At 39.6% G+C, this 27,305-nt stretch overlaps 2 protein-coding genes across 14 annotated transcripts in view; one reads left to right on the top strand and one right to left on the bottom strand.

The window, feature by feature from the left end:
- The window catches only part of ABCA4 (ATP binding cassette subfamily A member 4), a 72,894-nt gene extending 69,911 nt beyond the window's left edge, over nucleotides 1–2,983 (top strand). For all 11 annotated transcript variants that reach the window (XM_051798975.1, XM_051798994.1, XM_051798963.1 and 8 more), the window contains 4 exons: nucleotides 684–787; nucleotides 875–967; nucleotides 1,283–1,532; nucleotides 2,404–2,983. In XM_051798975.1, coding sequence (XP_051654935.1) covers nucleotides 684–787; nucleotides 875–967; nucleotides 1,283–1,532; nucleotides 2,404–2,526 — 570 coding nt within the window. In that variant the 3' untranslated portion in view covers nucleotides 2,527–2,983. The remainder of the gene's footprint in view (nucleotides 1–683; nucleotides 788–874; nucleotides 968–1,282; nucleotides 1,533–2,403) is intronic.
- Nucleotides 2,984–3,498: 515 nt separating this feature from the next.
- On the bottom strand, nucleotides 3,499–27,224 carry TECR (trans-2,3-enoyl-CoA reductase). 3 transcript variants are annotated; one of them, XM_051799216.1, is made up of 13 exons: nucleotides 27,126–27,224; nucleotides 17,716–17,766; nucleotides 17,242–17,293; nucleotides 16,862–16,906; nucleotides 15,404–15,507; nucleotides 13,191–13,306; nucleotides 12,976–13,081; nucleotides 8,515–8,587; nucleotides 8,382–8,425; nucleotides 6,959–7,016; nucleotides 6,147–6,235; nucleotides 5,127–5,172; nucleotides 3,499–5,027 (listed from the first exon to the last, which is right to left on the bottom strand). In XM_051799216.1, exons 1-13 carry the CDS (start codon nucleotides 27,222–27,224, stop codon nucleotides 4,900–4,902), a joined length of 1,011 nt encoding a protein of 336 aa, XP_051655176.1. In that variant the 3' UTR covers nucleotides 3,499–4,899. The 3 variants fall into 3 exon arrangements, with proteins under 3 accessions (XP_051655176.1, XP_051655159.1, XP_051655168.1); XM_051799199.1 differs by lacking the exon at nucleotides 27,126–27,224 and adding an exon at nucleotides 26,614–26,744; XM_051799208.1 differs by lacking the exon at nucleotides 27,126–27,224 and adding an exon at nucleotides 26,614–26,744 and having other exon boundaries at nucleotides 4,899–5,027; nucleotides 5,127–5,252.
- Nucleotides 27,225–27,305: the final 81 nt, after the last annotated feature.

Below are 27,305 nucleotides of genomic sequence, written 5' to 3'. Positions count from 1 at the left end.
AGTTATCAGATAATTGCATATCTAAAGAGAAATTCTATATGCAATTACTACAAAAATGCTTTAGATTATACTGTACCAACTTAATCTGTAGGCTAAAAAGACATACTTTAATAACATTTTAATAGCGTGGTTCTCAGTGCGATTTAATACGCCTTTACGTGTATTCTGACTGCATAGGAAACAGTCAGATAAAATGTTTTCTCATAATTTCTTAAGACAAAATGTTGAAAGAAAATTTTTCTATCCAAGATTTTCTTTACATTTTTTGGCACTAACTGAGTTAACTGATTTATGCAGGACCAGATCCTTAGCAGGTGTAACTACATTAGTTTCTTGGGTTGAGCAGTGTCCTGTATGTTTATGTAAGTAAGAAGATTACTTGGTGAGAACTCATTCTCCTCTTACAAACATGGCTGCCTAGAAAAAGCATTCGCTTCCCTGTAGCTGTGCCCTACACAGACAGCATTGTTCTTATTACTTCTTTCCTTACTGCTTTGTGCCAAGAAGTGCATTGGTACCCATTCACTCATGCACTTCTCAAGGTGTATGTGCTTTCTCAAGGCACAGATTACAGTGGAGAAGCAATTATATGCTACAGTCCAAACAGTGACTTGTTTCTAAATAGAGTTTCTCTTTTTTTATCTAATTCTCTGAATCTAACTGCCCTAACATTTCCCTTACAGGATGAACCAACTACTGGAATGGACCCTCAGTCCCGGCGCCTCCTGTGGGACTCTATTGCTGGTGTGCTCAGAGATGGGCGAGCAGTGGTTCTAACCTCACACAGGTAAACACAGTTAGAATTCAGAATCCAAGAGTAAATGAAGTTCATCTGTTGAATTTTATCTCAAACATCTCTTCTCTGTTTTGAAAGTATGGAAGAATGTGAAGCCCTCTGTACTCGTTTAGCCATCATGGTGAAAGGTACCTTCAAATGCCTAGGCACAATTCAGGAGCTAAAATACAAGTAAGTAGAATATTTTTATGGTGTTTTTTAATGGGAAAACTTAGTGTCTGTCACGTGTACCATTCTTCAGTGTTTAACTAGACTCATTTCTGGGTGCAACTCTGTGGTAATCCAGATAATTTGAGCAGATCTCATGTCAACTGTTATGCTATACACCACTTCTGCAGGGCAAATACAGGGCTTCCTACAAAGCTACATCTTATGCAATAGCTTTCAAATACTGTTAATGTTTTCACTGCTGCAGAAAATTAATTTCCTTCCTGAACGATGAAACCATCTCTTCATCCAATTCCCAAATCCACATGTGCTTTCCAGGTTTGGAGATGGCTACATTGTCACTCTGAAAATCAAAGCTCCAAAGTCTGGGTTGCCTCCAGATCCTACTCCTGCTGAGCAATTCATACGCATGAACTTCCCTGGGAGTTTACAGAGAGAGAAACACTACAACATGCTGCAGTATCAGATTTGCTCCTCCTCTCTGGCTAAGATTTTTCGGTTAATAGTCTCCAATAAGGAAAACTTGCATATTGAAGAATATTCTGTGTCTCAAACAACTTTAGATCAGGTGAGTAAAAAGTAAAACATCCACGAGAAAGCCTGTCTTGTAAGAATCAGGCAACACAATGGAGATGTATCCAAACAACTGAAAGACCAAAATGTTCAGAGTAGAGAAGTTCACCTCTTTCTCAGGCAAAGTTCCCAGGCCTCTCATCAGGGAGGGTGGATGAGTATGAATCTGTAACTTGTTCCCTGTATAAATAGGTGCCATTTGAAAGCTGGTAAGACAGCATTTCCCAGATGACAGAATTCATACAACGCATTCCTTCAGGAGCAGCATCTGAGCAAGGTCAGCAGTTTGGAATGAGGCTGAGCTGAGAATAACATTTTATTTTAAATAAGAGGTTTGGAAGGTGTTGATTCAGAGATACTGTGAGAAGCAATTAGACACACAAAACCTGGAAAGTCCACTGGGACTTTTGGCAACACCCACTTCCTAGAGGGTATTAGCCCCATCTGTCTTCTTTCCTAAGTAACTGAGGGTCCACATTTGCAAAGCTGTCTTCCATGAGATTGCTAGAGAGACACTCCTAGCTGTCTTTCAGCTTCCTACTAAAATATTCTGTCTCCTCTTTCCTATCACAACCAAACTCACGCTGTGCAAGCTGTGCAAACCTTGCTGAACCCATCTCCTCCTTAAGAAAAAATAGAATTTTATTTGCCAGCAAGTACATCCCAAGGAAGGAAGTTACCAGAAAAGAATTTACAGGGAAGTTTATCAAAATAAATGAGGAAATCATGATCCTGGCTGATAACACAGTGCCTTGGTTCAGTTAATGTCTATGGATTCCCCTTTGTGTCTCCTTCCTGAAGAGTGGTCATTCCAATAACTCATCTCAGTCAAGAAAATTGAGACCTTTTCTGCTTTCCTCATGCAGGTTTTTGTGAACTTTGCTAAACAGCAGATGGAGGATGAGGAAATTCCTTTGCATCCCCGTGCAGCTGGAGCCAGCCGCGAAGCAAAGGTGTCGCCTGCTTTGCGTCAGCAGGCAGTTGCATAGACTATTCTTACAGTCACCAGTGCTTAGTGTGCACAGGGCAAAGATGTGTCATACCAGAGCAGCACAAGGCTATAACAAAGGTTCCCACACTCAGTATTACACTGATTTTTTGCACCTTTCTGAGCACTGTGCTCTCAACAACAACCCTAAGCAACAGCCAACTTCTACTGCTCTACCAAGAACACATGACATGACAGCGTCAAAGGAAAGGCAATAGAATAAAATCTTCCTCTAACATAAAGTTGATTATAAGATACAAGAAGAGAAGTCTCATTCCTCCTTGTTGACATATAAATAGCATCAAAGACAGTTTCTCTGTCTGGTGCTTTCAGGCTGGTAGGTTCTTCTTGTTTAACCCTTATGTCAGCTGCTACCAGCCAGCAGACAGGTCCCAAGGCAGAGAGCATTGCCCAGCTTAGAAGTGGATTCCTGCCATGCTGATTCCTGCACGGGACTACCAAGGTCAGAACATCAGTGCTGGCTGATGGGTCTAGTGCTGGGAGATTGCTTCACTGTCTCACCAGGCTGCCAGTGAAAACAGATGGTTGTCTCAGCAAGAATGAAAAGAATTAATTCAGATCTCAGACCCAGACAAGAAACATGCTTTAAAAAAATTAATTAAAATGATCTCATACTCCTCTTCAAGTTGCCTCAAATAGAGGCCAAATGTCAAAATGGAGATTAAAAAGAGAGTATGTCCAAATCTGCCAAAAGTTTTGTTTTCTCGTGGAGACCTGGAAAGATATCTTTGTTACTAAACAAATTTTTCTTCTGTCCTGTGACTGGACATTAAGTGGGTGTAAAGTGTGAATAGGGTATGTGCTTTCTCTCTCCTTAGAAGGAAAATTTCGACCTGCTTGTACTCCACATTGCACTCAGTGGGAAATCATTTGGCATTTAGTTCTTTTCTCTGGTTCACTAGTTCACAAACTAGTGAAAAAAACAATACTGAAAACAAATTCATCATGACATATTGCTTCAGTTATCTACCAGATCTAACCATTTCTAAGAAATCTTCTCTAAGATATGTTTTACGGAAATAAAATCTGGGTCATGTATTTCTGCTTTGAAAGTTTTTGTTCTTCAATTGATGTAGGTTTTTTTTTTTTAATAAGGACATTCTTGCTCTGTACTGTACAAAATATTACAAAACTTCAGCAACCAGCTGTAGCCTTCTCTTTTTGCCATAATTATTTCAACTGATTTCAAAACATAGTCTAGAATTTATTGCATATTTCATCCTTACAAAAAGTTGCAAAAATCTTTCTATACATCCATTATAGATAAATAAAGTAATTGTGAAACAAAACATTATCTATGCATTCTCTTCATATTCTAAAATAGCTTCTTTAAAATATCCTTCAGATAGATTTCAATAGCCTTTTTTATGAGATTTACACAAAACCCAACTAAGTCACACTGAACATCTTGTGAAAAAGAAAACACAGGAAGTCCAAAATGTAGCTAATTTTTCTCCCTGGCTCTGAAAATAGGAAGAGCATTCTGAGGACTAGCAGTCACTTCATGTATTTACAAAGTATATTAAAAACTATTCCAAGAAGCCTGATGTAAAATGCTTGGGTAAAAGGTCCTTTAGTATTGTAAGGACTTGTTGCATGAAAACAGGCCAAGTATCAAAGATATAGATCAGATTGTTTCTGAACCTTACTTACTAATATGCAATTTACTAATGAAGAAGACCAAAAAGAAACAAAAAACCCCCAACAGAGGATGTTACATTCACAAATACGACAAATACTTCTTACTTCAGACTCTTTTGGCAAATTAGGGGTTAGACCCAAATCAGGTTTTTGAGATATTGCCTATTTCTTTATTCCAAGAACCATTCATAATCTTTGGTAATGTTATTTGTTACAAAGCACCTGCCTCCAGGCAGCACACACTCTTCTTCAAGTCAAGGAAGGCAGATCATGCAACTGTCTCCAGGCCAGCTGGCCGTGCTGGCTGAACTGAGCTCTAGTAGTTAGCTGGTATGTCCTCCTTCCAATGTACTTCTGTCTTGCAGAATGCCGCTGCTAAATTTGGAGCTGCTTTTCAGCACAGACTTCTCAGTATTTCTGATCCATCAATCTAAATAGGCTAGTACAGAAAAATCTAAGTCAATCAGGTTACAGTGAACTGCGGGGTCTTTCAACTACCAGCTGTGCAACGAAGCTTTATTTTTTAAGGTGCTTGTGAGTTGAGAATTCTTGAATGTAAGGAAGTGTAGCTTTCAAGTGCATACAATTTCCCTTAGCAGTGGTGATTAAACATGCACCAAATTCCTTTAAATTAATTAATTTATTTGGCAGGAGGTTTATGAGGTTTTTCTTCTTGAAGTTCTGTGCAATATTCAAATTAAACCTTCTTTTCTTACAACAAAAAGGGAATAATTGGCGTTCTATGACTTGGATAATCCTTGAATTCTCGTAAGTAGGTGCAGTGTTTATCCTTTGCCCAGATTGTCATCTGAATGAAGCAAAGCAAGGTAAACAGCCCCACTGGAAGGAAAGGAAAAAAAGATACATTTCATTATCCGATTAAAAACATGTTCTTGCTGCTGACATCACTTCAGGTTAAAGTACCAAAACATTACTCACCTGGAACACACTGAGTCATGATTGTGAAACTGATCCAGGTCCCCACCTGTTTTGGCCAAGGAAATTTAAAATATTTCTGGTGACAGCATTTGCATTTATGTCTCTATTGATCAAAATAACCTTGTCCTAGTACAGGTAAATAAAAAAGCCAAGGTCAGCCAGATCAATTTTTAGTGTTAATAACCTTTAGCTAAGATGGTGAACAGTGCCTTATTATCACAAACAAAACCTTCATGTTTGCTTCCATAGCTATTACAATGACAAAATTTTAAGCATTTACAACAATGTCCTTTCTGTTTCTCTGCCTAATTTGTATTTGTCAGACCTCCATCAGTGCTGGATTGGTAACTTTCTATAGTCTGAGACCAAATGCTCCTCTCTTTAATATCTGTTAATCTCCACTGAATTTAAAACCTGGTGCTGTCCTTCTGTGCACGAGTCAACGTTACACTGAGTTGCACTGATTTTATCTGCTTTTGAACTCAGTCAAGAGTTTGGCTCCTGATTAAGGAATATTAAATTATAAACTGATTCAAGCTTCTAAAGCAGTCACCACCAACACAAGTGACTGTGTAAGAAGACTTTGGCTTGTTTTCTCTAGCACAATATCATCTATTTGTCTGACCATATCTTCTTGCCTGCTGTGATATTCCTAGGATCTTATGTTATAAATCCACCAGACACCCCCATCCCCTCATTACAACATTCAGTGGCAATCTCCCTGTCCCTGGCTGCAGAATTTGCACTGCTTTACAGTGTATGTGTCTTGTCTAGCAGCCACACTGAAGCACAGGCTCAGGGCTGTCTGTTCAAGTTTAGCCCCATCAGTACTGCCTCAGGAGAGGGGAGGAAGAACAGACAAGTTCCCATCCACAGTCTGATTTAATGGAGTGTAGGGGAGGAGGGGAAATGTATAGAGCTCAACTGTTTCAGAGGTTTCTCCCATGTTTAACATTCCAAAAGAAATGAAAATATATTCAGCAAAGCTAAAATCTGAACATCTTGTTTGAAAATACATACCTCATATGTATAGTTAGGGCAAGATACAAAGAAAAACAGCCATGTGAAAGGATTCTTTGTTGGATATGGGATCTTACGGGTTTTGGATCCTATAGATTAGAAAACAAATCACAAAATATTCACACTCCTAAATACATAGTTTCCTATAAAGACAACCCAACTCTGCCTACTCCTGTGTCTCATGACTGTGAGAGGGACAAGCAGGATATGGGGAGACAGGATGTCCTCTGGACACACAAGAAGGAATAGAATAACTGTGAGGAAATGTTCTGGGCATTAGGATGTCATCTATTTATGCCTTTGATCACAGTCACTCCTGTAAGAAGAGGTATCTCAAATTTTAAATTTAGAAGTTAAAGGTTTTCTCAAATTGTCACAGAATGGGATTTTAGCAGTCATAGCTGATCACTGTAAGATGTTTGGCTCATGCCCAAGGAACCCTGATCTGCACAGGGATCTTGTGCCCCCTATAGAAACCAGTGAAATTACTTTTCCTTGCTCACCAAATCATAGCTTTTACTAGCACTGTTTCCTTTTGCACTGCCAGTGTAACCAGTATAACTGCTCCCCCCAACACAACCTGGGCCTTAGCAATAAAAATTACAGTAAGATAGGAAGTGCAGTTCAACAGTCTGATGTTGAATTCTTTGATCTCCCTTAGAATCCAGTCTTTACAGTGCTGAGCAACCTGTGCTCCCATAGCAGTCAGCTGACAGGTATCAACACCCCCCAGGATCAGGTCTTTCACAAGGCAGAGTAAATTAAGTAGTGAATGGCTGTGCCAAAGTGAAAAATGATTATTCAGTTTTTACCATTTCTCCGGAGGTCACTGAGTGCAACATGAATGGAAAAATTTCCAGCTTCACACAGCTGCAAGAAAAAGTATGACAGAGTTAAAAATGTGCTTCCCTTCTATTTGTTTTTCTTCCTTTTGTTATTTCCTGGGGTCCTTTAAAAATTTAGGAAAAGGAAAGTAATTTGTTGTAAACGTAATAAATATCCTTAACTGAGAGTGCTGTCCGACAGGAGGATATCTTCATTCAAACATGAGTCCATGTCATACTCAGTTATATATTTATGATATTTTCCAGAAAATGTGGACTCTGTGTCAAAAGATCAAATTTACTACTTAGATAATCCCCATGAGATCTAAATAATACAAAGGGGATAAAAGTAAACCCAGGAGATACTTGCTTTATCTTTTGGTCATTCTTATGTCTTTAAAAACACCCAAAAATGGATTTGCATAGTTTTGGTTTCTCAGAAGTTATTAAAATCTCAAGGAAAATACAGGTTGGACTCTAAGTAAATTTTCTTCCCTAGAGTATAATTGCTATGAATCATGAAGTAAAATTGACCCAGCTTCCTTCACTGGTTTTAAAGGATGTTTCCCCAATCAATTATAAAGAAAGTGCATTGAAATGACCCATTTATATGATTATGGACAGCCTCCATAACCATCAGAGCAAATGACTAGTGGTCAGAGCTCCTGAGTTTTATTCCCAGCTCTGTACTCTCTGTTATGGAGTCTCTCTATAAAATGCGAATAGGTTATGAACTCATAGAATTTTCATACTAGGAAGCTGCTTTGAGATTCTGCAGTCACTGACAATTAATTTGTCCAAGTGAACAGCTGATGTGCTAAGCAAGTTGCTCATACATAGGAAAAATCTTTGTATATAGGTCACCTTTGTTGGCTACAGTAACATTGCTTGTGCACGTATGAAATGTTCCTGGGAACTGTGAGAATGAACAGTGATGAAAAATTTTGATTCATAAGGAAAGCTGTAAAATTTTCTGAAGCTCAGCAAAATGAAATTCTATCCCTGGACATTATCAGTAACATACTTTCTTAGTTGGTCTAAAACTCTCTGAGTTTTATGATCTGTTGTGATTCTTAACACTCAAGAAACAGTTCACAAAACAAACTCACTGGCTTTTAAACATAGTGTCACAAACTGGTAGTTCCAGCTTCTTTAAAGATTATGAGAGATCATCCCAGCAGTTAAATATCCTAGTCTTGGAATGGATGTTGAATGAAAATATTCCCTTCTGTACAAAATCACATTAAAACCTGACAGATTTACTGTTCTGCATGTAAGTGGTCAGCTTTAGTGCTATGTTCCAAATGTTCAAGTTCTAAGTATCTGCTTATCCTACTCACTCCTCCACCTATACAACAGAAGAAATAAAGCAAGATATTTTAGCATTTTATAGAAAGAGCAACAAACCTACCAGAAACATGATCACAGCAAAATTTATCTGTTTTTTCCCATAAGCTATTAAAAAAAAAAAAGTTTACATATGATTAGTACTAGTATGCAAACACAACAGTACTTAAATCATTGTGGGTTGTTTTGCTACTTACAGGGAGGAGTGTAAAGAGGATGATTGATGTAATATGCAAGCCAAGCTGCAAATCCCCAATAATAAAAGCAGTTCTGAAAAACAGGCAATTTTTCTTTGTTTTAGTACAATCCTCTGGGCCAGTATTCACTGCAAGGACTGTTGATAACAATGGGCTAATCCTTCAACTTACTGATAATACGACAAAAGATGGCAATACTAAGTGTGGTAAGGTGGGAGCAGATAACAGGAAATAATAGAAAGGATGTAGTGCTCACAGAGTTAAGATTTTGTCTCAAGTATCTTCGAGCTGCTAAGTTTATAAACAGTTTTAGAAAGTATGATCACACTATTGAAAATATCTTGTCTGGAAAACTATTGGGCAAAGTTGAAGTACATACACACTGTATGTTAAAGAGAGATTTGTTTTGCTGACAAAAACATGTCTTTGTAAAACTAGATTTAAGCACTGCCCTCTCTTCCCTATTTATTACTTTTCACTGCCCATTCTCTTACCTGTCCTCTTCTTCTTCACCTCATCAGTTTGCTTTCTTTCCCATGCTTTAACTTTTCCTACCTAAAATCACCATGCCTCTGCACTTGCACTGCAATATCTTTACTTTGTCCCTTTTGCTGCTGTCCTTCTCCTTCTGTGATCCAGCTTCCATTCTCTAAACTCTGACAACATAGGTGTCGTTAATGGCTGTACTGACTCACTCCTGACCAATCCCAGAGCTTGTTCACAGGCTTCATCCCTGAAAAAAACTCCTTACAATGACAATCTTTACCTCTTGTTTGGTTTCCTTGGCCCTGCCTCCTGTGGGGTTTTTTCTGATGCTCATTGCTGCTTCCATAACTTGGTGACAGGTTTATTTTCTCCCTCCTTATATATATGTTGGTAGGAGGGAGGCCCTTTCCTGGCCCCTTCCTCTTTTCCTCCATGCTGTAACCTCTAGGAGCTATTTTCTTGCAGGCAGACTTTAACCCTCATCAGCAACTCATAAACTTGCTTCTCGTCACTGGAGTCTTTTTCTTTTACCAAACCTAGTACCTCGGCGTGTTTGTTCATCACCTGGACTTCAGCAAGACCAAAACTGAGCTATTGTCCTTTCATCACTCCCCCTGTTCTTTTCCTTCACCTTATCTTTTCTTGCATCCTATTTTCAATCTTAAGTAAAACACTGATTGTCTTACTCTTTCTGGTGACATTTTTTTCTTGGCCTTCCAAATAGGTTCCTATACCATAGACATTTCTAGGTGTTTCTGCTTTCTCCTTCACAGCTTTGCTTTCCTGCTCATGCAGGCAAAATTCTTATCCAAGGCTGCATTCTTTTCTGTCTGACTGATTTAACTTTATTTTTTTGCTTTGGATTTTGCAGTCTTTTCCCCCTGTATATACCAGAACTGCATTTCTAGCAATAATACCCTGAAAAAGTGATTACCTCAGCGTCTGGAACCCGCACTAGCTGACTGCAGTGTCTGATGGTGCATTTTTCTGAAAATGCTGGTGCCCCCTCATCTGCTGCAAACAGTAGGGTCAAACATTCAGTTGCATTTCCACCTTCTTTTCAGAGTTAATTGAACCACTGAAGTGCCCAGAGACCTTTTGGGTATGCTGTAATACAAGCACATAGTATATCCTTGCTCTGAGATTATATATTGAGATAACTGATGAGAAAGAGCAAATTATTAACCAGTAATTACAGGTTAGGTGGGACAAATGAGCAGAGAAATTAAATAACTTCCCTGTGATGAGTTCATTTTTCCCCAGGAAATGCAGCAGAATCAGAAGAGTGACTTCAGTTAGGGACAATCTATTTAGTGTCCTGTCCATAAACTGCTACTTCCTCCCTAACACTAGCTTCTTCAGCCAGCTCTTACAATTCATTAATTGCTGTACAAACTGAGGTAAAAACAGTTGCTTGTAATCTTAGAATGGCACCCTCAGAAAAACCTTTCCTTAGCTTCACAGCTTGGCACAGAATGGAACATATGGCAATGGATTTCAGTACAGTAAAATTAAATAAATTGATTATCGTGGCTCAGCCCCCAAAAATACATGTTGTAATTAAACTGAACAAGTACTGTTCAGCCAAAGAACATGATTTACTGCAAGAGTATTCCTCAGTTATAAGAAAAGGAGTCTACCACTGTTAAGAACCTTAGCAGTAATACTATAAATGCCCAGATCCCACTAGAAGCCTTATTGCTCATACAAAGGCCTCTAGTGAGGTTCAGCTAGGAACAGCAGAGTAAATGCAGACTTCACAAACTCACTTGAAAGAAAGTGTTTCTTTTGAAAGAAAGCAAATCTTTCATATTCTAGGTAAATAATAAAGCTTTACAACAACCTCTTATAGGTCAAGTTGAGATATTGCAGGGATCCCATAAATAAATTATTCTTAAATTTTTGTCTTCTCTACTGCAATTGATGATCCCTATTTCTTGATGTCCTGCCTATGTTTATTCATGATCAGCATGTACCCTTCTGTTTGTCTTATTATATTGTCTTCTGGTTTAATGGTATTTATGAGGTCTAGTGTTTCCTTTCCTCCAGATGTTTTTCTAGAAAGTGATGATATCCCTTCTTTTTACTCATGAAAATGTTCATGAGTAAAGGGTAAAGAAAGGGTAAAGTAAAGGGTAAAGAAAGACCATGTAAGACTAATCATTATACTAATTTTTGAGGAATTCCACTGGTACTTTCCTATTATTAAAGGTCTGACAGATCCTTTTCTGGCACTTTCCTTCAATTAGTTCCTTTATTACCACATAGTTTCTGTATATTAATCCCCATCTTATTCACCTTGAGCCAGTTGTTTACTAAATCCAGATAAACCAGTTATTCTACCTTTGCAATGCCTAGAAAAATCATAGAAAGAATTACACTATCTTAATATGTAGCATGAAAAGCTTTTGGTGAAGCTGCTATATTGTAGGACATAATTTATTCCCATTTTCATTTGGTAAACAAAGGATGAAAATCACAAATCTCATGATTTGTGTCCTGTCTCAGATTTCTGCTTATTGAGACTGAAGTGTCTCCTGTAAAGGTAGCATTCCATTGTTCTCAGGAAATAAGCTACCTATATCTGCTGTGTATGTGATCAAACACTGAAAGTAGGAAAGTTTTGTCTACCATTTGGATGTGATGGAAAAAAGTAAAGATGATGTGATATTTTTCTCACTGTCACAATTTTGGAGTAACACCACCAAGGTCAATGAAATTATAAAAGCAAATCAAACCCAAGCATCGCTAAGCATGTAAAATAAGAACTGTCAGCAACTGTACAGATGAAAGCAAGTGCCACCAGCCTGAGAAGATGGAAAAGAGGAAGTGATCAGAATGACTGGTACAAATATCAGTTTTAGCATCAACAGTTTGTATGGTCTGAAAGGAACAAGTAGTTGTCAGAGCACTGAGAAAAAGATTTATCACACTGAATGAATTTTTTTCAAGGTAAAGTTGCTCATTTATCTGCTGTTTAACATACCTTAGCTACTGTTGTGTCAAGATCTGTGAACCTTCTAACAATGCCTGCACTCTTGCTGCAGGAAGCACAACAAGTTGCTAGGGAAGATTCTTTTGGAGGGCCACTGCTCCACTACAGGCCCTTCTTTCATTTCAAAAGCTCCCACCAGAACGACCAGGGCCGCTGGACAGTAAGGAGGTAGCCACAAGGTAGAGCTTCCACTGCTGGAAGTATCCCTGCCGTAATGCAAATTACAAGGGACTGTCTAAATCTCAAATGTTAAATACCCAAGTGCTGATACCACAGGCTTTTCCAGTTGAGATGATAATCTCTTGTCTTCCTTAGTATAAGGCGTATTTTTGACAACTAGTATGTGCTTTGTTGCAAACATTTGTAAAACAACTACAGCCCATGCATAACCATGCAGTCGTTGTACTACTTTGCAGACATGTAGGAAACAGGGAGTCTGAATCCTAGCAGTTTCCCTGTGCCACAGCAGGCTGGTAACATTAAGGAATGCTCCTGTGGAGAAGAAAATGCAGAACAACCAAGATGCCTTGTGCTGGATCAAAGGTAAATTAACAGTTGCTTAACAGCAAAGAGAGTGTATGGAGCAAAGAAGATATAAAATGGTTGTTACAAAAAATAGTTGTTATCTTTAAAAAAGCAACTCTTCCAACATTGTGCCTGCCTGTACCACCTTTAAAGTTAACATTGTTACTAAAACCTTCACACCCAAGGAGCTGGCTGAGTGAAAAGGAAGAGTATGCTGAAGGTTTAAAGTTCTAAAAAGTAATGAGACTACTATAATATTAGTAATAGTATGGCAGCATGTATGTTATACAATAGTGACATTAGGAAATCTTCTAAAAGAACTACAGCTTTATGGGTGAGATTTGTTGTACATTGTTACAAAAGCCACACCAAAAAGTCCATACTGCAGAGGCAGAGCATAGGTTGGGTAGGTTGGATTTGTAAGGGGGCTATGGATAGATTCTGACACAATTTACCTTCACAATTTTCCTCAGTGGCATAGTCCCACGGGAGAATCGATGAACAAATACTGTTTCAATCAACCTTTTGATGTAGTGGAAAGAATGGCAGATACATGCCAAGCTAGAAACAGCAAGACAAAAGCATTTAAGAGTGCTTAAAAAACCAAGAGTGGCAAGACATTTGGAATAAGGCTACGAGAAATACTGCTCATGCCTGCAAACGGACTTACTTAACTACTGGGTGCGGACTTGATGTAAACCTCTCATCCAGTCCATAGACAAAAGTCATGCGGAAATAAAACAGAAAATAGATGAACAATGGACCTGTATATTCTATCAAAAATACCTGCAAAAAGAGAGAAAATAATTAGACAGCTGAATTAGATGATGGTTTTGCTTTGGTTTCTTTGTGATAACTATTGCAGTGGGATAAACACGTCCACTGACCCAGGATGGCACTAAGAGAGGCAGGGAGGAAAAAGCAGTTTTGGGATTGGGCTATGAAACTGGTAGACATGCACGTAAATATTTTGCAATGATTTGCCTCAGTTTCAGTCAAACAGCCATTGCCAGTGCAGCAGACACAGTATGGGTATGAAAAGATAACAATGTCAGCCCAAAGATCGTAACAAATATGCATGCACGTTACATTTATGCAGCTCTCACCCCTCTCTTGCACTCAAGAACTGGTTTTTTTGAGTTAAAATGAAATTTGGTGAAGAATTTGTCTTGAAAAAGAAGAGTTCTGCTTCTACTAAATGAATTTTGTTTAAACTGGGAACAGCTTGTAAGTGTTCACAGTGACCCCATCTGTGTGAACAGTTAGCACAGCAGTTGTCCTGGGAAACAATAATTTCATTCTATGTTCAAACAATCTTTAATTTGAACACAAAGAGAAAAATAAAAAGAAAGAAAAAAAAAAGAGAGGAAACCAAAGAAGCTGTTCCTTAACTTGATTTCATTTCAGATAGGTGTGCATTTCTTAGGAACATCACTCTAAACTGAAGTTAACTTTGGACCAAACATTAACAGTTGAATTTTCCACACTTCTGTAAGTGAGGAAAGTAGGCCCATACCTCATTTATGGAGAAAGAAGGGAAGTTGATTGTATTTCTTTCAGAAAACCCCCAAACAAAAAAAAAAACAACAAACACAAACAAACAGAAACTCAACAACAAAGCAAACAAAAAAACCACCAAAATCACTGTTTTCTAATGTGTTTAGAATTATTTTGATAGAAAGCTGTGTCATTGACTTCTGTTACAATCAGCATTTTCTCTGGGGCAGATCAGATTTGGTTGTAGATGAAAAGTTTGTCTTTTTTATTTGATAATAATGAAGTATTTCTTTGCTTATGTTTGAATGAAGCAGCTTGAAGGGCAGGGAGAGCAGAACATAAAAGAAAGATTATGGAATGGCAGAAGCCTGGTGTTACTCTGCACTGTGATATTTTGGTACATATTAATGTATGTGTGTCTTGGGAGTCTACACTGCCATTAGAAGTTTTTGCCTGTCTTCCTGGTTTTTTTTGATTGTATAATAGCTGCCTGATTTATCAGCATTGCATCCAAGGAAATAATGTGAAGATTCAGTCTTGCAGAACATTTGACTTTCTTTATTTTACCTCCTATTAATGTTGTCTTTGCTATTTGTAGTCAACACAAGATTTTATTGGTGTCTCATAGCTAAGAAAGGGTAAATATGCCTTTAAATTATGGGGTACTTTTCCTTTGATATTGTGCTGTTTTATTGGAACTACTGTAATATGTGCAGCAAGGACCTTCTAAAGAGTTGGAAGGGTCACTGGTCACCTCACTGCATAATAAACAGCAGTGCTGCATTGCCTGCCAAGGGAGTTGTGATAGAATTTGCATTTGAGCTAAGACAGTAAATATGCAAGGTCCTTGTGGATGGCTACTAATATTGCAGAAATTATCAGCTGTTGTTAGCTTGACACAAGCGCCCTGGGACACAGTCACATGCAGGCAGCTAACTGATCTTACTGTCTGAATTTCCTTGCTGAAGTGACTTCAAGTACTGGCATGTGAAGTTGCTCACATGCCTCTTTGCAGGAGAAATTTAGAGCAGTATAATCCTAATCTTTGTCAGGAGTTGCACAGGTCCTGTGAAGCAGTCCCCAAAGGCATTTAGACCCTGAGTTCCTAGTGATTTTGCAGTAGACATCTAAATCCATTTGAGAACCTGGACCTTAATTCTGTAGAGTCGACGTACCCTGCAGCATGTTTCTCCCAGTGAACCAGGCATTCACAGTAACTGTTACTGCTTTCCCTGATTAATGAACTGAAGCAATGAGGAATCATTGCCTGCATCCACTATCAGAGCAGACATCATGCAGAAGTATTGGAGAGAGACAAAAAGTGGTGTAAGGATTAATTATGGAATGTTAGCCATTAAAATGGCTCAGACTTGAAGCATAGCTCACCGTAGTCCATCCTATCTGTGGCCCTAAATCTTTAAAGTATAAGGTAGCAGTTGTGCCAACAGGGAGGTGCTGCAGGATTTCTTCATCCCTCAGGGACTTTCCTTCTGAGAAGGAAAGAAGTAATTAAGTCTCAGTGAAATTCAAGTCAACTTTGGTAGCATATTAGCTTTATATTGTGCTTTAACCAATCTGTGAGATTCTTTGATGCGACGTGGGTTTATTGGAATCTCAATAAAAAGACTAAGAATATTTATACTTTATTTTTATTTATCCCTGTAATCATATATAAGCCTGGATCCTCTATTCACACCAAAACAGTTAAAAGAATTCTCAATCCTATATATTGCCTGCCTATTCTAGTAGACTTGCTTCATCACTGTTAACAGCAGAATTTGCTGATAGGTCACTACCCTTTAGCATAATTCACTGACCTCCTAGTCACCTGCACCTCTCTCTCTCTCCTCTCTCTTCCACTCTTCTCCTTGCTCATCATCAAACAAACATAGGATAAGCTGTGATTGGAAATCTCTCCTACAGAAATTTTCATTGCCTTTGTTTTCCCAAACAACTAGCTAGGGGGTGATTCCACATGAGCTAGTATTCAAGCTTTTAATGCCTAGGTTGGGGAAATCTCCAGAAGGCCAGCATTTTCTCATGGCAAGTCTCACAACATTCATGAAGGAATCTGACAAGGTAGACCTTCGAAGAAGGAAATAAGGTACTCATACATTTCTTTTCCATGGATAGATTTTACAAAATGGACTAATCTTCTCCAGCATACTTCTAAGGGACTGTTTAAATAAAATAATGCTTAATGAAAGCAAAAGAAAAAATGTTTTATGTTTTATACTGAATACTAAGATGAATTTACACAGTTTGGCCATTAGACTATCTTTTGTGCACTGAGGCCACGTACTAAGAGGCTTCTAGTAGCAACACCTACAACTGAATGAAGTCAGCCGGCTGGCATCAGCTTTGTCAGCAATTGCTACATCCATGGCAATGTGTTTTGCATTAGCTCACCTCAAAAGAACTGTAATTCCTGCCTGAGAGCAGAGGATTATGTGAATTGATCGCTCAGACTCAGAGCCCTTTTTAGTACTCCCAGCTGAGCCTCACTGTGGAGATCATCTCACTGCAGCTAAGGGAAAATTGATATCTAGGTTCTGTGCTGCCTGTCTTGAAAGCAGAAGTCAGAGAGCTCAGTAGTTAGAAAGTGCACTGGAACAATGTGCAGACTCCTCAGTTAATTACCAAGCACCAGGCACCAGGTGCAATGGTGGAACTTTGTTCAGTACTTCCAAAGAATTGTATTTGTTATGGATTCTCTTCAGCCTTCATAGTGCTAATTAACATAGCTGGAAACTCATTCTTAAGAGCTAATAGCCATTAAAAGTACACCTTTTGTGCCAGGGCCCTGCTCAGAGATTAGATACTCTAGTCCTCACAAGTACTTACTTGGATCAAGTTTTATTGACTGCCTTGCTGGATACCACCGAGGATCTGTAAGACCATACAGAATAGTGTGACATACAATGTTTGGTTTAGGTCATCCACTATTATAATGAATGCAACACAACAAGATAAGATTTAGCTAAAGATTTTTATGAATATTTATTCAACATTAATATCAGTGATGATTTATGCAGCAGAAAAATTACAAAGGTGTATTAGGAGAGTATAAAATAATTATACTGAAATCTCACTGTGATCACATTCATGTGCAGATTATCAGCACTATGTGTGTGTATATCACATGTTTCATATTATGTAATTTTTTCCTATTTATATAGTGGATATTCTGATGTGATGTGAGCTGCTGTAGAAGTTATACTCACATAATTTATGGAACATCAATCTGATCTCTCTAATTGTGGCATTTGGTTCCACCTAGGCAACAAAAATATTGCATATGTAAGATGCATATTTTGAAATACAAGTACTAGGTTTAAAACTATTAAGTCAAATAGAAATGTGACTTAGAAAATGTAACAGTGTAACTTTCTTACAGATGTCTAGCCTTGGTATGAAGGATTCAAAGTATGACAGGAAAAAGGAAGGACAATTTTTGACATGTGTTTCAGAGGCAGCTTCTCTAGCAGCCATCAAGAATTACTACAACAGCATTGAAAGCTCCTTCTGGAAAAGGGTCAAAGTACCCTGCAGTTAGTATGAAGTTTGCATAATTGCTAAAAGTGGCCAAAGAAAGACTAGCAGGAGATGAAATACCCTTCATAAACATTATGTTTACTTAAGAAAAGTTATTAATTTCTAAAAAGTCACCTACCCTTTTAAACAGATTTTTGTTTTACCTTATCTAGGAAGCATAGCTGTTTCTTTGTCTCCCAATCAAGGATTTCCACCTGATAGGACACAAAATGATAATTAATAATTATTGGCTAAATAATGCCTAAACTCTTAGTTGATTCTCAAATTCACAATCATTGTTCAGAGTGAGACACCATTTTACTCTGGTCTGCGAATTGTGTTAAAAACTCTCCCGATGTTCTCAAGAGACAGCCTTAATCATAGCCAGGTTCTGAAAGCACTTGACTTGCAAGAAAAAAAAATATTATTGCCAAATGAATTGTCTTCCTGGATATATTCAGAAGCAGAAGTAGCTCGCTTATTGATCAAAACACATCGATCTAGGGTGTTTTCTTATACTAGAGCAAGAGGAACAAATAAGGGATAGAGAAACTTCACAGGAATCAGTAGGGAACAGTATTTTTATTATGCATAAAATTAAACAGTTTGAGAAAAAAATTTAAATATGTATATATATGCATGTAAGCAAATATTCTGAGTACATACAGCTTAAAGATCAATGTGTATTTTTCCCAGAATATTTTAATTGTGAAGAGAGTGGAAAATATTGGTGGACATAATGAACAAATGCAGCTAAATATCTGGACTTCAGAAACCCTTAAGCTGTTGTTATAGGAATACTCAGTGTTACTCTTGCCTCTCAGACCACCTTTTCAGTAACTACATAGTAGCATTTTAAATTCAAAGTAGTCATTAATCCTCAGCTCTGAAAAGGAAAGTTTATTTTTGTGATCAAATGCACTTTGGCAAAAAGTTATTATTTTAATCAATAGTCAAGCAGAAAAGTCCCCAAACATTTCAAAGCCCAGTTGCAGCAGGCCACCAAAACCTAAAATACAGTGATAGTGTGTTAGTTTAATTTGTTCTCATCAAATGCTGTAATGGAACTTTGTGGTATAGCTACGAGTGAAAGTTCAAAGCTTATCTTAGTACCAAAGAGTTTGTTGCAGTTGTTGGGTTTTTTTTATATACACATCTAGCATTAATTATGTTTGGTATTAACTGGCCAAGAGGATAGATTAACATTAGACTTTAAATATGATTCCTCACTAAAAATAGGAGTCACTGTCCAGTATCTTTCTAATAGGGCTGCTTTGAAGAGATGGCTTGTTTAGAGTATCTTATTTCCTTGTTTTACTTGTCCCAAATGGTTCTTTCTCTATTGGTGCAGCAATGGAACACTTCAGCTCCAGCCAGAACTATCTCCACAAGAGATACTAATGCCATGATATTTTCTACCTGTGCATTGTAAGTCCAGCTGGGACATCAGGGGAGGCAAGCACTGTTCCTCCTTTGTGATATGGAATAAATATGTGACTGGGATATGTTTTCCCTTAATTTTTTATATTTGAAATAACACGAATTTCAAGTTTCAGTGTCTTTTTGTGTGAAATCTCCATGGGAAAGCAAATGAAGTGGATTCCTTTTCCAGAGGTCTATTCTTGAAGTACATCATTCTGACTCTTGCAGCCCACAGAACAAGTGCAGGGCAGGGAATGGTGAGAGGCAATGTGTCCAGTTGGAATATGGAAAAATCCAGATACAAGGAATTTTTTCACCATGATTTCAGTCAGATATTGGAAGTAGTTGCTTAGAGAGGATGTGAAATCTCTGTCCTTGGAGATATTTAAGACTGGACTGGACAAGACCCATTGCCATACAAAGCTGTATCTGCTTTGAGCAAGAGTTGGACTAAAAGACTTCCAGAAGGCCCTTGCAGCCTAAATTGCTCAATGTTTCTTTTTCTCCTTTTTTTTTTTTTTTTTTTTTACTTCAGACATTTCATTTACTTTGCATTACTTTCAAAATCTAAGAAATATCAAACATTCTTTCCCTTTTCAGAAAGATGGATGCAGGAACACAGCTTTAGATTCCACTCCAGTCCATAGAAAGTTGTGCAACAACAGAGTGAAAGCAAGGTGACTGTTTCCTCTAATTATCACATCTCTTGGCTGTATCATAACATCCCCCAGTGTGTAGATGTTCCCTACAAAAGGGACACAAAAGCCTGATCCAAAGCAAGAAATGGTGTCTTTTCCAAACATAACGGCCAATCCCATGAACTGACATGGCACTGAACACGGTGTTTCCAGTCTTCAGGCACAGCACCAAGCCAATTAATGTATTGGTTGGCAACAGTTTTTAGATACCCAGCAGTCTGTTCTTGGAACACTTACTGATGGGAATCATCTCTTTCAAACATAAATTGTTTGCCTCAGAGAACTTTAATTTCTTTGTGTTTTCAAAGCATTTAGCACAATAGGACGCCAGCGGTTGGTCTGCACTAGTGTTCCATGACTTATGGTCCACTTATTTGGTGAATTTTTAAAGGCATTTTCAACTACAGCTTCTCTAAAACTACTTTGAGCAGAACTTAATAAATAGGCAGATCTGTGCAAGATGTTAAAAACTTGTATAAGTGACTACAAATATATATCTTTGATGCTTAGAAGACAAATTTGTTCTCTTGCATAAGGATTAAAGATTGATAGTGTCATTAATAAAAGCAAAAATCTTGACTATTACTATTTAGAACAGGCTGAGGGCAAAGAATAATCATTATACGATATAAGCAGCTGTTAAATTTTTATTCAGAAAATAGAAAGGTAAAATAAAAGGACGAAAAGTTTATTCATAAGAGAAAAACAGAAAGAGAAAAGTGTTTAAAAAGAGTTTTTAAGATGCAGTGTCTCTGCAATAGGATTACAAAAATATAGTCAATCAAATTCCTGCAGTTTAAAGCCATGTCAAGTGCTGAAGGATCAATAGATCTTCAAAATTATGTAATAACTATTATGGAAATACTGACACGTTTATCATGTCCGTTCATCTTAGAAGTTTTATTTTAAGCCATTTGTAATCAGCAGATTAAGTAAACTGTAGCTGAGTGAGACTTTGTATGCACTGACATAAGCATACATTGTATTGATTTCTTTTGAAATTACTCAGTTATAAAAAAAAAGCTTACTTCACAGTATAGGAACCAATCACCAGTGTGAGAAAGAGTAATGCAGAATGAATTCTCCCTGAACTGTTAGAATGCTTACAGAATTTAACTTTAAAAAGCAATCCAGTGGTTGCTGCAGTCCTAATTAAATCTTTCTAAACATTTTTCCTGTGGAATTAGCCATTTGCTCTATCTCCTTTGACTTTTCTGGTAGACTGTGTTGTTCCTGAAGGAAGTAAGCATGCCTTAGTATGATCTCACATTAGGGCATATCAAAAATAGCCTTCTTGAAGTCAATAAAGTTAAGCCAAAGGGAAATTGCTGTAAGTGTACATACTCTGAAAATTATGTTTGTGCTGCTGCTGCTGCTGTTACAATTGACTTTCATCAGTCTGAAACTTCCCTTGCACAGGAATGTACTGTTGCAGATGATAAGTCTAAGGATCCATCTAGAATTTCATCTTTCTGTAACAGCCAGCAGCAGGTGACTCAGAAAAAGTAATAAAACAGGGCAAGAATGTAGTGACCCGGGGAAGGGAAGAGACAGACACAGTGATTGTGATTCTCCTGCATTAGAAGTGCTGCCTGTGTATTTAATAACTTTTCATGGATTTTTTTTTCCTCAATTAGTTTATCCACTTGCCTTTTAAACCTCCTTAAACTTTTTGCATGCACAGAGTCCAGAGGCGGGGAGTCCCGTAGCTTAGCCACATGCTGTGTGAGGAATTCCCAAAGCAGAACCAAGACATATGTTCAACCACAAAGCAGTATTTCATCATCTTACCTGTGAAGTGCTGTACCTTATTCTGTAAGTAGTCCAACTAAGTAAAGCCTTACCTCTTTGAAGAAATTGGCTCATGTTCCATGAGACTAGAATCTTATTATATTATTTCACTGTGTATAAAGAGAAGAGATACAGTGACACCCATACTCAAAATGTCTCATAAAATTAATTTTCACTTTTGTAGAATTTAGATGTCTAACATTTACAGGTTCACAAGGTATACACTAGGTACGTACTCAGCTTCTAAGTTCTGCTCCTGTGCAAGCCAATGGGCACCAGTGTCTGACCTGTGCTGAAATTCACTGTGCATTTTTATTTCTTCCACCTGTTTCAGATTTGTTAGTTAGACATGCTCTCATCTAAATCCCCGAAGACCTTGATCCGGTAAGCATCTTTATCCCAAGGTCAGCACAATGCACAGCATTTAAATTATTTCTGGATGAAACTAAACTGTCAGCAAAGGAGTTGATCTAGTTCTTCATGTTTTATATGTAATAGTTAGACACACTGCCAGGAAGTGAGAAAATTGCTTTAGAATGTCTTTTGCCATTCCCCACTCCTCCCACAGAGGGAGACTAAAAAGCACAGGCAGGAGGGGACAGGAGTGTATTCCAGTGAAAAGGGCAGTCTACTACCAAAGAGAAATCCTGAATTTCTTCCTCTGTGTGCTCCTTCAAGCACTGCTCACTTCCATTGTAATTCTGTTCAGTATTTCTTTACAGTGGATGCCTTTTGGGATACCGTACAGTAAAGGGATAGAGTTGAAGTAAACTTGGATACCTTAATCAAATTGTCATATCTCATCATGGAACTGGGTGCCTAACACAAAGTCATGGCAAAACCCAACTCACTTTGTGTGCCTGGACCTAAGGATGATAACAAGTATCCTTCAGAATGGTCATCCTTCAAAAAGACAAATCCATTTGTATAATTGACAGGGATAAAATGAGCCAGCATAAGAATGGTCAGGAAGTAAAAGGAAGGTCTAATCATCTGGGGGGGAGGCAGTTTATTTTTCAGGAAAGGAAGAACCGTTGGATGTTTCGTAGTGAATTCTGGCTCTTGAAAGTCTGTGAAAGCTTTCCAGCTTTTACTAGTACAGCATCTTTCATGAGGGTACACAAGATGAAAAAAGAACCTGCAGCAGTTAATACTGACTCAGTGGGTATTTACTTACACTGGCTAACGCAGAGCTCCATGTTGCCAATATCCCAGGCACACTAAAAAGTCACATCATTCACTGAGTATCACTGTCACTGTGAAGCTCATTGGAGCGCCTCCATCTGAGAACCTGAGCCAGCTTTGACTCAACACGAAGTAGACATCCAGGTTTTCCAACACCACTGCATAGCCTTTTCCACATGGAAGAGAATATTCATTGCCTTGGGGCTTTAGTATATGGAGATTATTTTCTACAATGACAATACTGAGGTAGAAGACATTTACAAATTTTTTGTGAAATCACAATTATATCTTTGCATCATCACTGGTATTTGGAATGTTGAACTTCAGCATCTCTAGTTTCATTACTAGTCTTCATGCATCATTTGGTGTATGGATGTCAAAATGTATATCCAGTGTATGCTTTTGACATGGAATTGAAGAAACTGAAGAGAGAGAGATTTTTTTCATTGTTTTTTATACAGCGGCATCAAGGATGGTTCTGCTGTCTTTCGATAGGGCAGGAAGACTGGAAGCCCTGGGAAGTTTAGAGACCTTACACAGACAGGTGAACTCACAAAATTTGTATTCAATTTTTTTAAATATACTTCAAAGAAGCTTTTTTTTTTTCTAAAATAAGACTTTTAATTTCAAATGTAGCATTCAAATTCTGAATAGCTTCAGGTACTTCCTGCCAAGTAATGTTTTACTACCATCTTCTATACAAAATTAAGTTTCTCTTTAAAGCTTCATAGAGAAAAAAGCCAAATTGCTGGTTTTCAACTGAAGCAGCACAACTACTGTTGGAAGTCTTGGTAAGTGTGTGAAGAAGTGATAAGAGAAGAGAAACGAATAATGTTTTTGCCTATCATCTCATCTCTTTCTGTGATTATAATCTTAAGCGTTACTTTTGAAAACAGAGCAGATGTCTTCAAACAGCAGGGCAATTTTCAGCAGTGTCCCTTTAAATGTCTGTTAAAATAACTCATATGTGGCCTTGTCTTTTCAGGTAATTCTTCGAGGATGCAGAATCTTAAATTGCTCTGCAGTCCTGCTTTTGGCACTTGCTCCCAGTGCTCTTACTTGACAAGGCTTTAGACAGCATAGCTCTGAGTGGGAGAAGGCTTTGTAACAGGAGCTGTGACATCTCAGCCATGCTAGCTAGGCAGCAACCACCACCCCTCTTACATTCAGAGTGTTTTCATCTCAGACAGAAGAGGGGGGAGAACTTTAAATGCCAGCAAGGGGGGCCAGTACATTATTGCTTTTAGACTGTACTGCATATGTCAGTTCAATCTATCCTCAGGGTGTGAAGACTCCAAAACCTTTTTGGTTATCACTGCTCACAAAAAGCACTTCCCATCCAAACCAGTTAAGGAAGCAAAAGCACAACTATTACACTAATTTTCTTTGATGTGAGTGTATTTGTTCAGGATCTTTCCTCTAGAAAGTTAGAATGCCATACTATTTTCTTTATATGAAATGCTTTTGAGGACCTAAACCTGAGAAGTAGAAAAAAAAAGATAGAATTCATTAGCCAAACTTCAGAGATCTACTACAGATATTTACATCTGAGCATGTCACTTAGACATCCCTTGCATGGAAAGGAGGAAATCAGACACTTTTAGGATAAATTGTACCATAAGCTCTGAAATATATCTCAAATAGGTCATAAGAGTTGTTCTCCAATCAGTTTGGAGAAATGAGCACTCCTAGAGAACATTAATCTAGACACAAGTCTCTGTCATACATCTTTCAATCTTTGGAGCTGAATCCCCTGAAATTATCAGGTGCAGTATTTTCAGGTACATAGTTCTTTTTAGTTGTCCTTGCCAAGCTTCTTCTGAGCTATTACTGATAAAAAAAAACCTGAGTTGAAATTAGAAACACACCAATACCTAAAGTAAACAAGATGGTTTGGTGATTGTAAAGTGCTCTGTGATTCTTATCAGGATGCACCCCGAAACAGCAATAAAGGTTAAATGGCTAGAAATGTACAGAGGAAAGTACAGATCTATACGGTTCCTCTAACACAGAACGCTAAAGTTTGGAACACCAATAGAGAAGTGGAACACTCACTTTCTCTCTTTTGGTAGCTCAGTTTTGAATGCATGGTGGGGAAACGCAATTCAGAATTCAAAGCCGATGACTTTATAACAGAAAGCAAATCAGCAGAGAGAACAGTGCAGAAAGCACTATGTAACAGCACTGCCCAGTGTTACCCAGGCAGTCTTTGTCCACATCCTTCCCCCTGAGCCAGCTCAGACACGCATTGGAGGAGCTTGACAAATCTGTTTCCACCCATTATCTGCTGTAAAGAGAAAAGGACTAAGACATACAAGGCTGATGTGTGATCCATAAACCATACTGAATTCAGATTAGTGCTGCTTAGGCACAGGTTCTTGATTTAGGGCTCAAAAGAACCTGAATCTGCTGCTATTGTACTGCCTAGCAAGACAGAACAGGACATTCAACTCTTATGTATTTCCCCATCTGCAAAATCAGGTAACAATAATGATGTCCGTGCTTTTGAGGTCTTCTAGGAACTAGTGCTATTCAGGAGTTCAAGTAAGGCTGAGGCAGAAGAGCAAACCTGAAGACATGACTGAAGGCATTCAGGAGACACACAAGTGCCTGCTTCAGCATTTGGATCACACAACAGTTTGGGACACTGGTAGAAATGCAAGAGGCAGTGAAAAGCTTGACTGTTTTTCCTAAAAAATAAAACACCAGGGAAGCCAGCACTGCTGAGGAAACGGCACGGTGCAGGTGCTACATAAGAGCTGTAGGCAGCTTATTTTGCTGAATTGTGATGTCCAGAACATTTTTATAGCTTTGAAAAGCAAAATCTAAACTTTCAGGTCATGGTAAGTTACTAAAGGAGCAGACACTTTTCAGATAGTTTCTCATTCTGTTTATGTTATAACAACTAGTTTGTAATTTGCACAGGGAGAAGGAATTGTGTTCCTCCCCCTGTGCATTGTTTTTAGGCAAGTCGTGGTGGAGAAACTGAAGTATAAGTCTGCTGAAACACATTCAGGATTGATGTCATTTAGCTTGTACAGACCTTCAGCCACTCAAGATTTTTCGTATTAGCCAGCCTAACTAATTCTAGCAAAGAGTCTGTGTGGCTGTTTATATAAGTCGATGAGATGTTACCTTGACGCCCCCCAGGTGCGCGTTACTCTGCGCTTTCTGTAAGCACAAGGAGCTGACTGTACTGAACTTTGCCCGGCTACTTCTCGTTCCCCACGCAAGTTCGAACACCCCGTACCAGCAGAGCCCCCCTCGCTTCTCCCGTCGGACGGTGGGCGCCGCGCCGGGAGCCGTCCTGAGCCGGGCCGAGCCAGGGGCGCTGCCCCCGGGGCCACGCCTGCACCGGGCCGAAGGCTGTGCGGGACGGCTCTGGGTGCACAGCGGCTGCCCACGGGGTCTTCCGAGAAGTTGGAGACGGAAGGTGCCGAGAACATTCCTCGCTCTCGCTCTCTCCGCACGGCCGGGACGCGCTGCCAGACCCACCCCGCAGTCTGCCCGCGGTGCTGCCCGAGGCAGCACCGGGATTCGCGGGAAGCCCAGAGCCACTGATCCAGCACCTCCGCGGACCGCCGGGAGCCTGGGGATTCCCCCCGCCTCGCTCGCCGGGACCGCGTCCGACGGACACCGGGGACGCGGGGACGAGAAACGGAGAGGGGAATGTGCTCGCGGTAGGAAAAGACGGGGCGGGCGGCAGCCTCTTTTGTCCCCTCGCCCCAAGGAAACCCCCAGCGAGCAGCGTTCTCCCCCCGGCTCCAACGGCGGTCACTTCCCTTGGCAGACCCGGGAGCGGATGGCTCCGGCTTCCCGGTGCTTCAATGCAGATGGAGCGGGAAGAGAGAGGAGCCCGCCGGGATCCCGGGCAGCACCGTCCGCCGGCGGCAGAGATGCTGTGGGGCCTGGCCCGGGCTCGCCTCGCCCTGTCCGCCCCCCGCGCCCGGCGTCGCCCGCACCCACCTCGAAGAAGCCGGCCCTGCCGCCCATCCTGCGGCCACCGCCGCTCCTCCCGCGGCACCGTCCGCGGGCCCCGCGCCGCGGCCAATCAGGCGGAGCGCGGACCCCCCGCCCCGCCCGGGCCGGGGCCGCTGCCCGGCCGAGCGCGGGGGGCGGCGGCGGGAGCGGGGCCGGGAGCGCTCCCGGCGAGGCAGCGGCGCTGCCCGGGCAGCCGCAGCAGTGCGGGACCGCCCGCACCTCGCACACGCCAAGTTCTGCAGCTCCCGCTGTTCGAAAACGGAGAGAAGAGCGATATTCACCGGCCGCCGGGAGTGACGAGCCAGTGGCATTTCATTCAAAAAGGGTGATTTATTTTTCTTCCAGCGTTGCAGAATTACTGCAGGAAATCAATCGCATTTTTTTTTCCTTTCTTTTTTTTTTTTTTTAAGATCTGAAGTAGCTTAATGAGATAACCTGCAAAAATACAACTAATCATGAGCTAGAAAACGTCCTCCTTTCTTTCTTTGATTATTTACCTGATGTTTCAGGGGTGATTGGACTGACAACAGAACTCTGCTGGGATCCCTTCTTCTGTGATATATTCCTGCCGTCACTGACAATGAAATGCATGGCATAAAGCAGTGCAGATGCTGATGCTGTTTTCCTCCACCTGTTCTTCATTATGTGATATCCTCTTTTCTAGAGCTAAGGTAATT

The sequence above is a fragment of the Manacus candei genome, unplaced genomic scaffold (genome assembly GCF_025592945.1).
Source record: "Manacus candei isolate 608988 ecotype Guabito, Panama unplaced genomic scaffold, ASM2559294v1 h1tg000005l, whole genome shotgun sequence".
Taxonomy (NCBI): Eukaryota; Metazoa; Chordata; class Aves; order Passeriformes; family Pipridae; genus Manacus; species Manacus candei.
The sequence above is the reverse complement of the archived record's forward strand: the minus strand, read 5'-3'. Positions and strand labels throughout refer to the sequence as shown.

Coding starts and splice junctions, on each gene's coding strand:
- TECR (XM_051799216.1), bottom strand. CDS start 27,224: ATGCCATGCATTTCATTGTCAGTGACGGCAGGAATATATCACAGAAGA. Junction 17,294..17,715: donor AGCTATGCTTCCTAGATAAG/GTAAAACAAAAA, acceptor TTTGTTGCCTAG/GTGGAACCAAATGCCACAAT. Junction 8,588..12,975: donor CACTGAGGAAAATTGTGAAG/GTAAATTGTGTC, acceptor CCTGTTTTTCAG/AACTGCTTTTATTATTGGGG.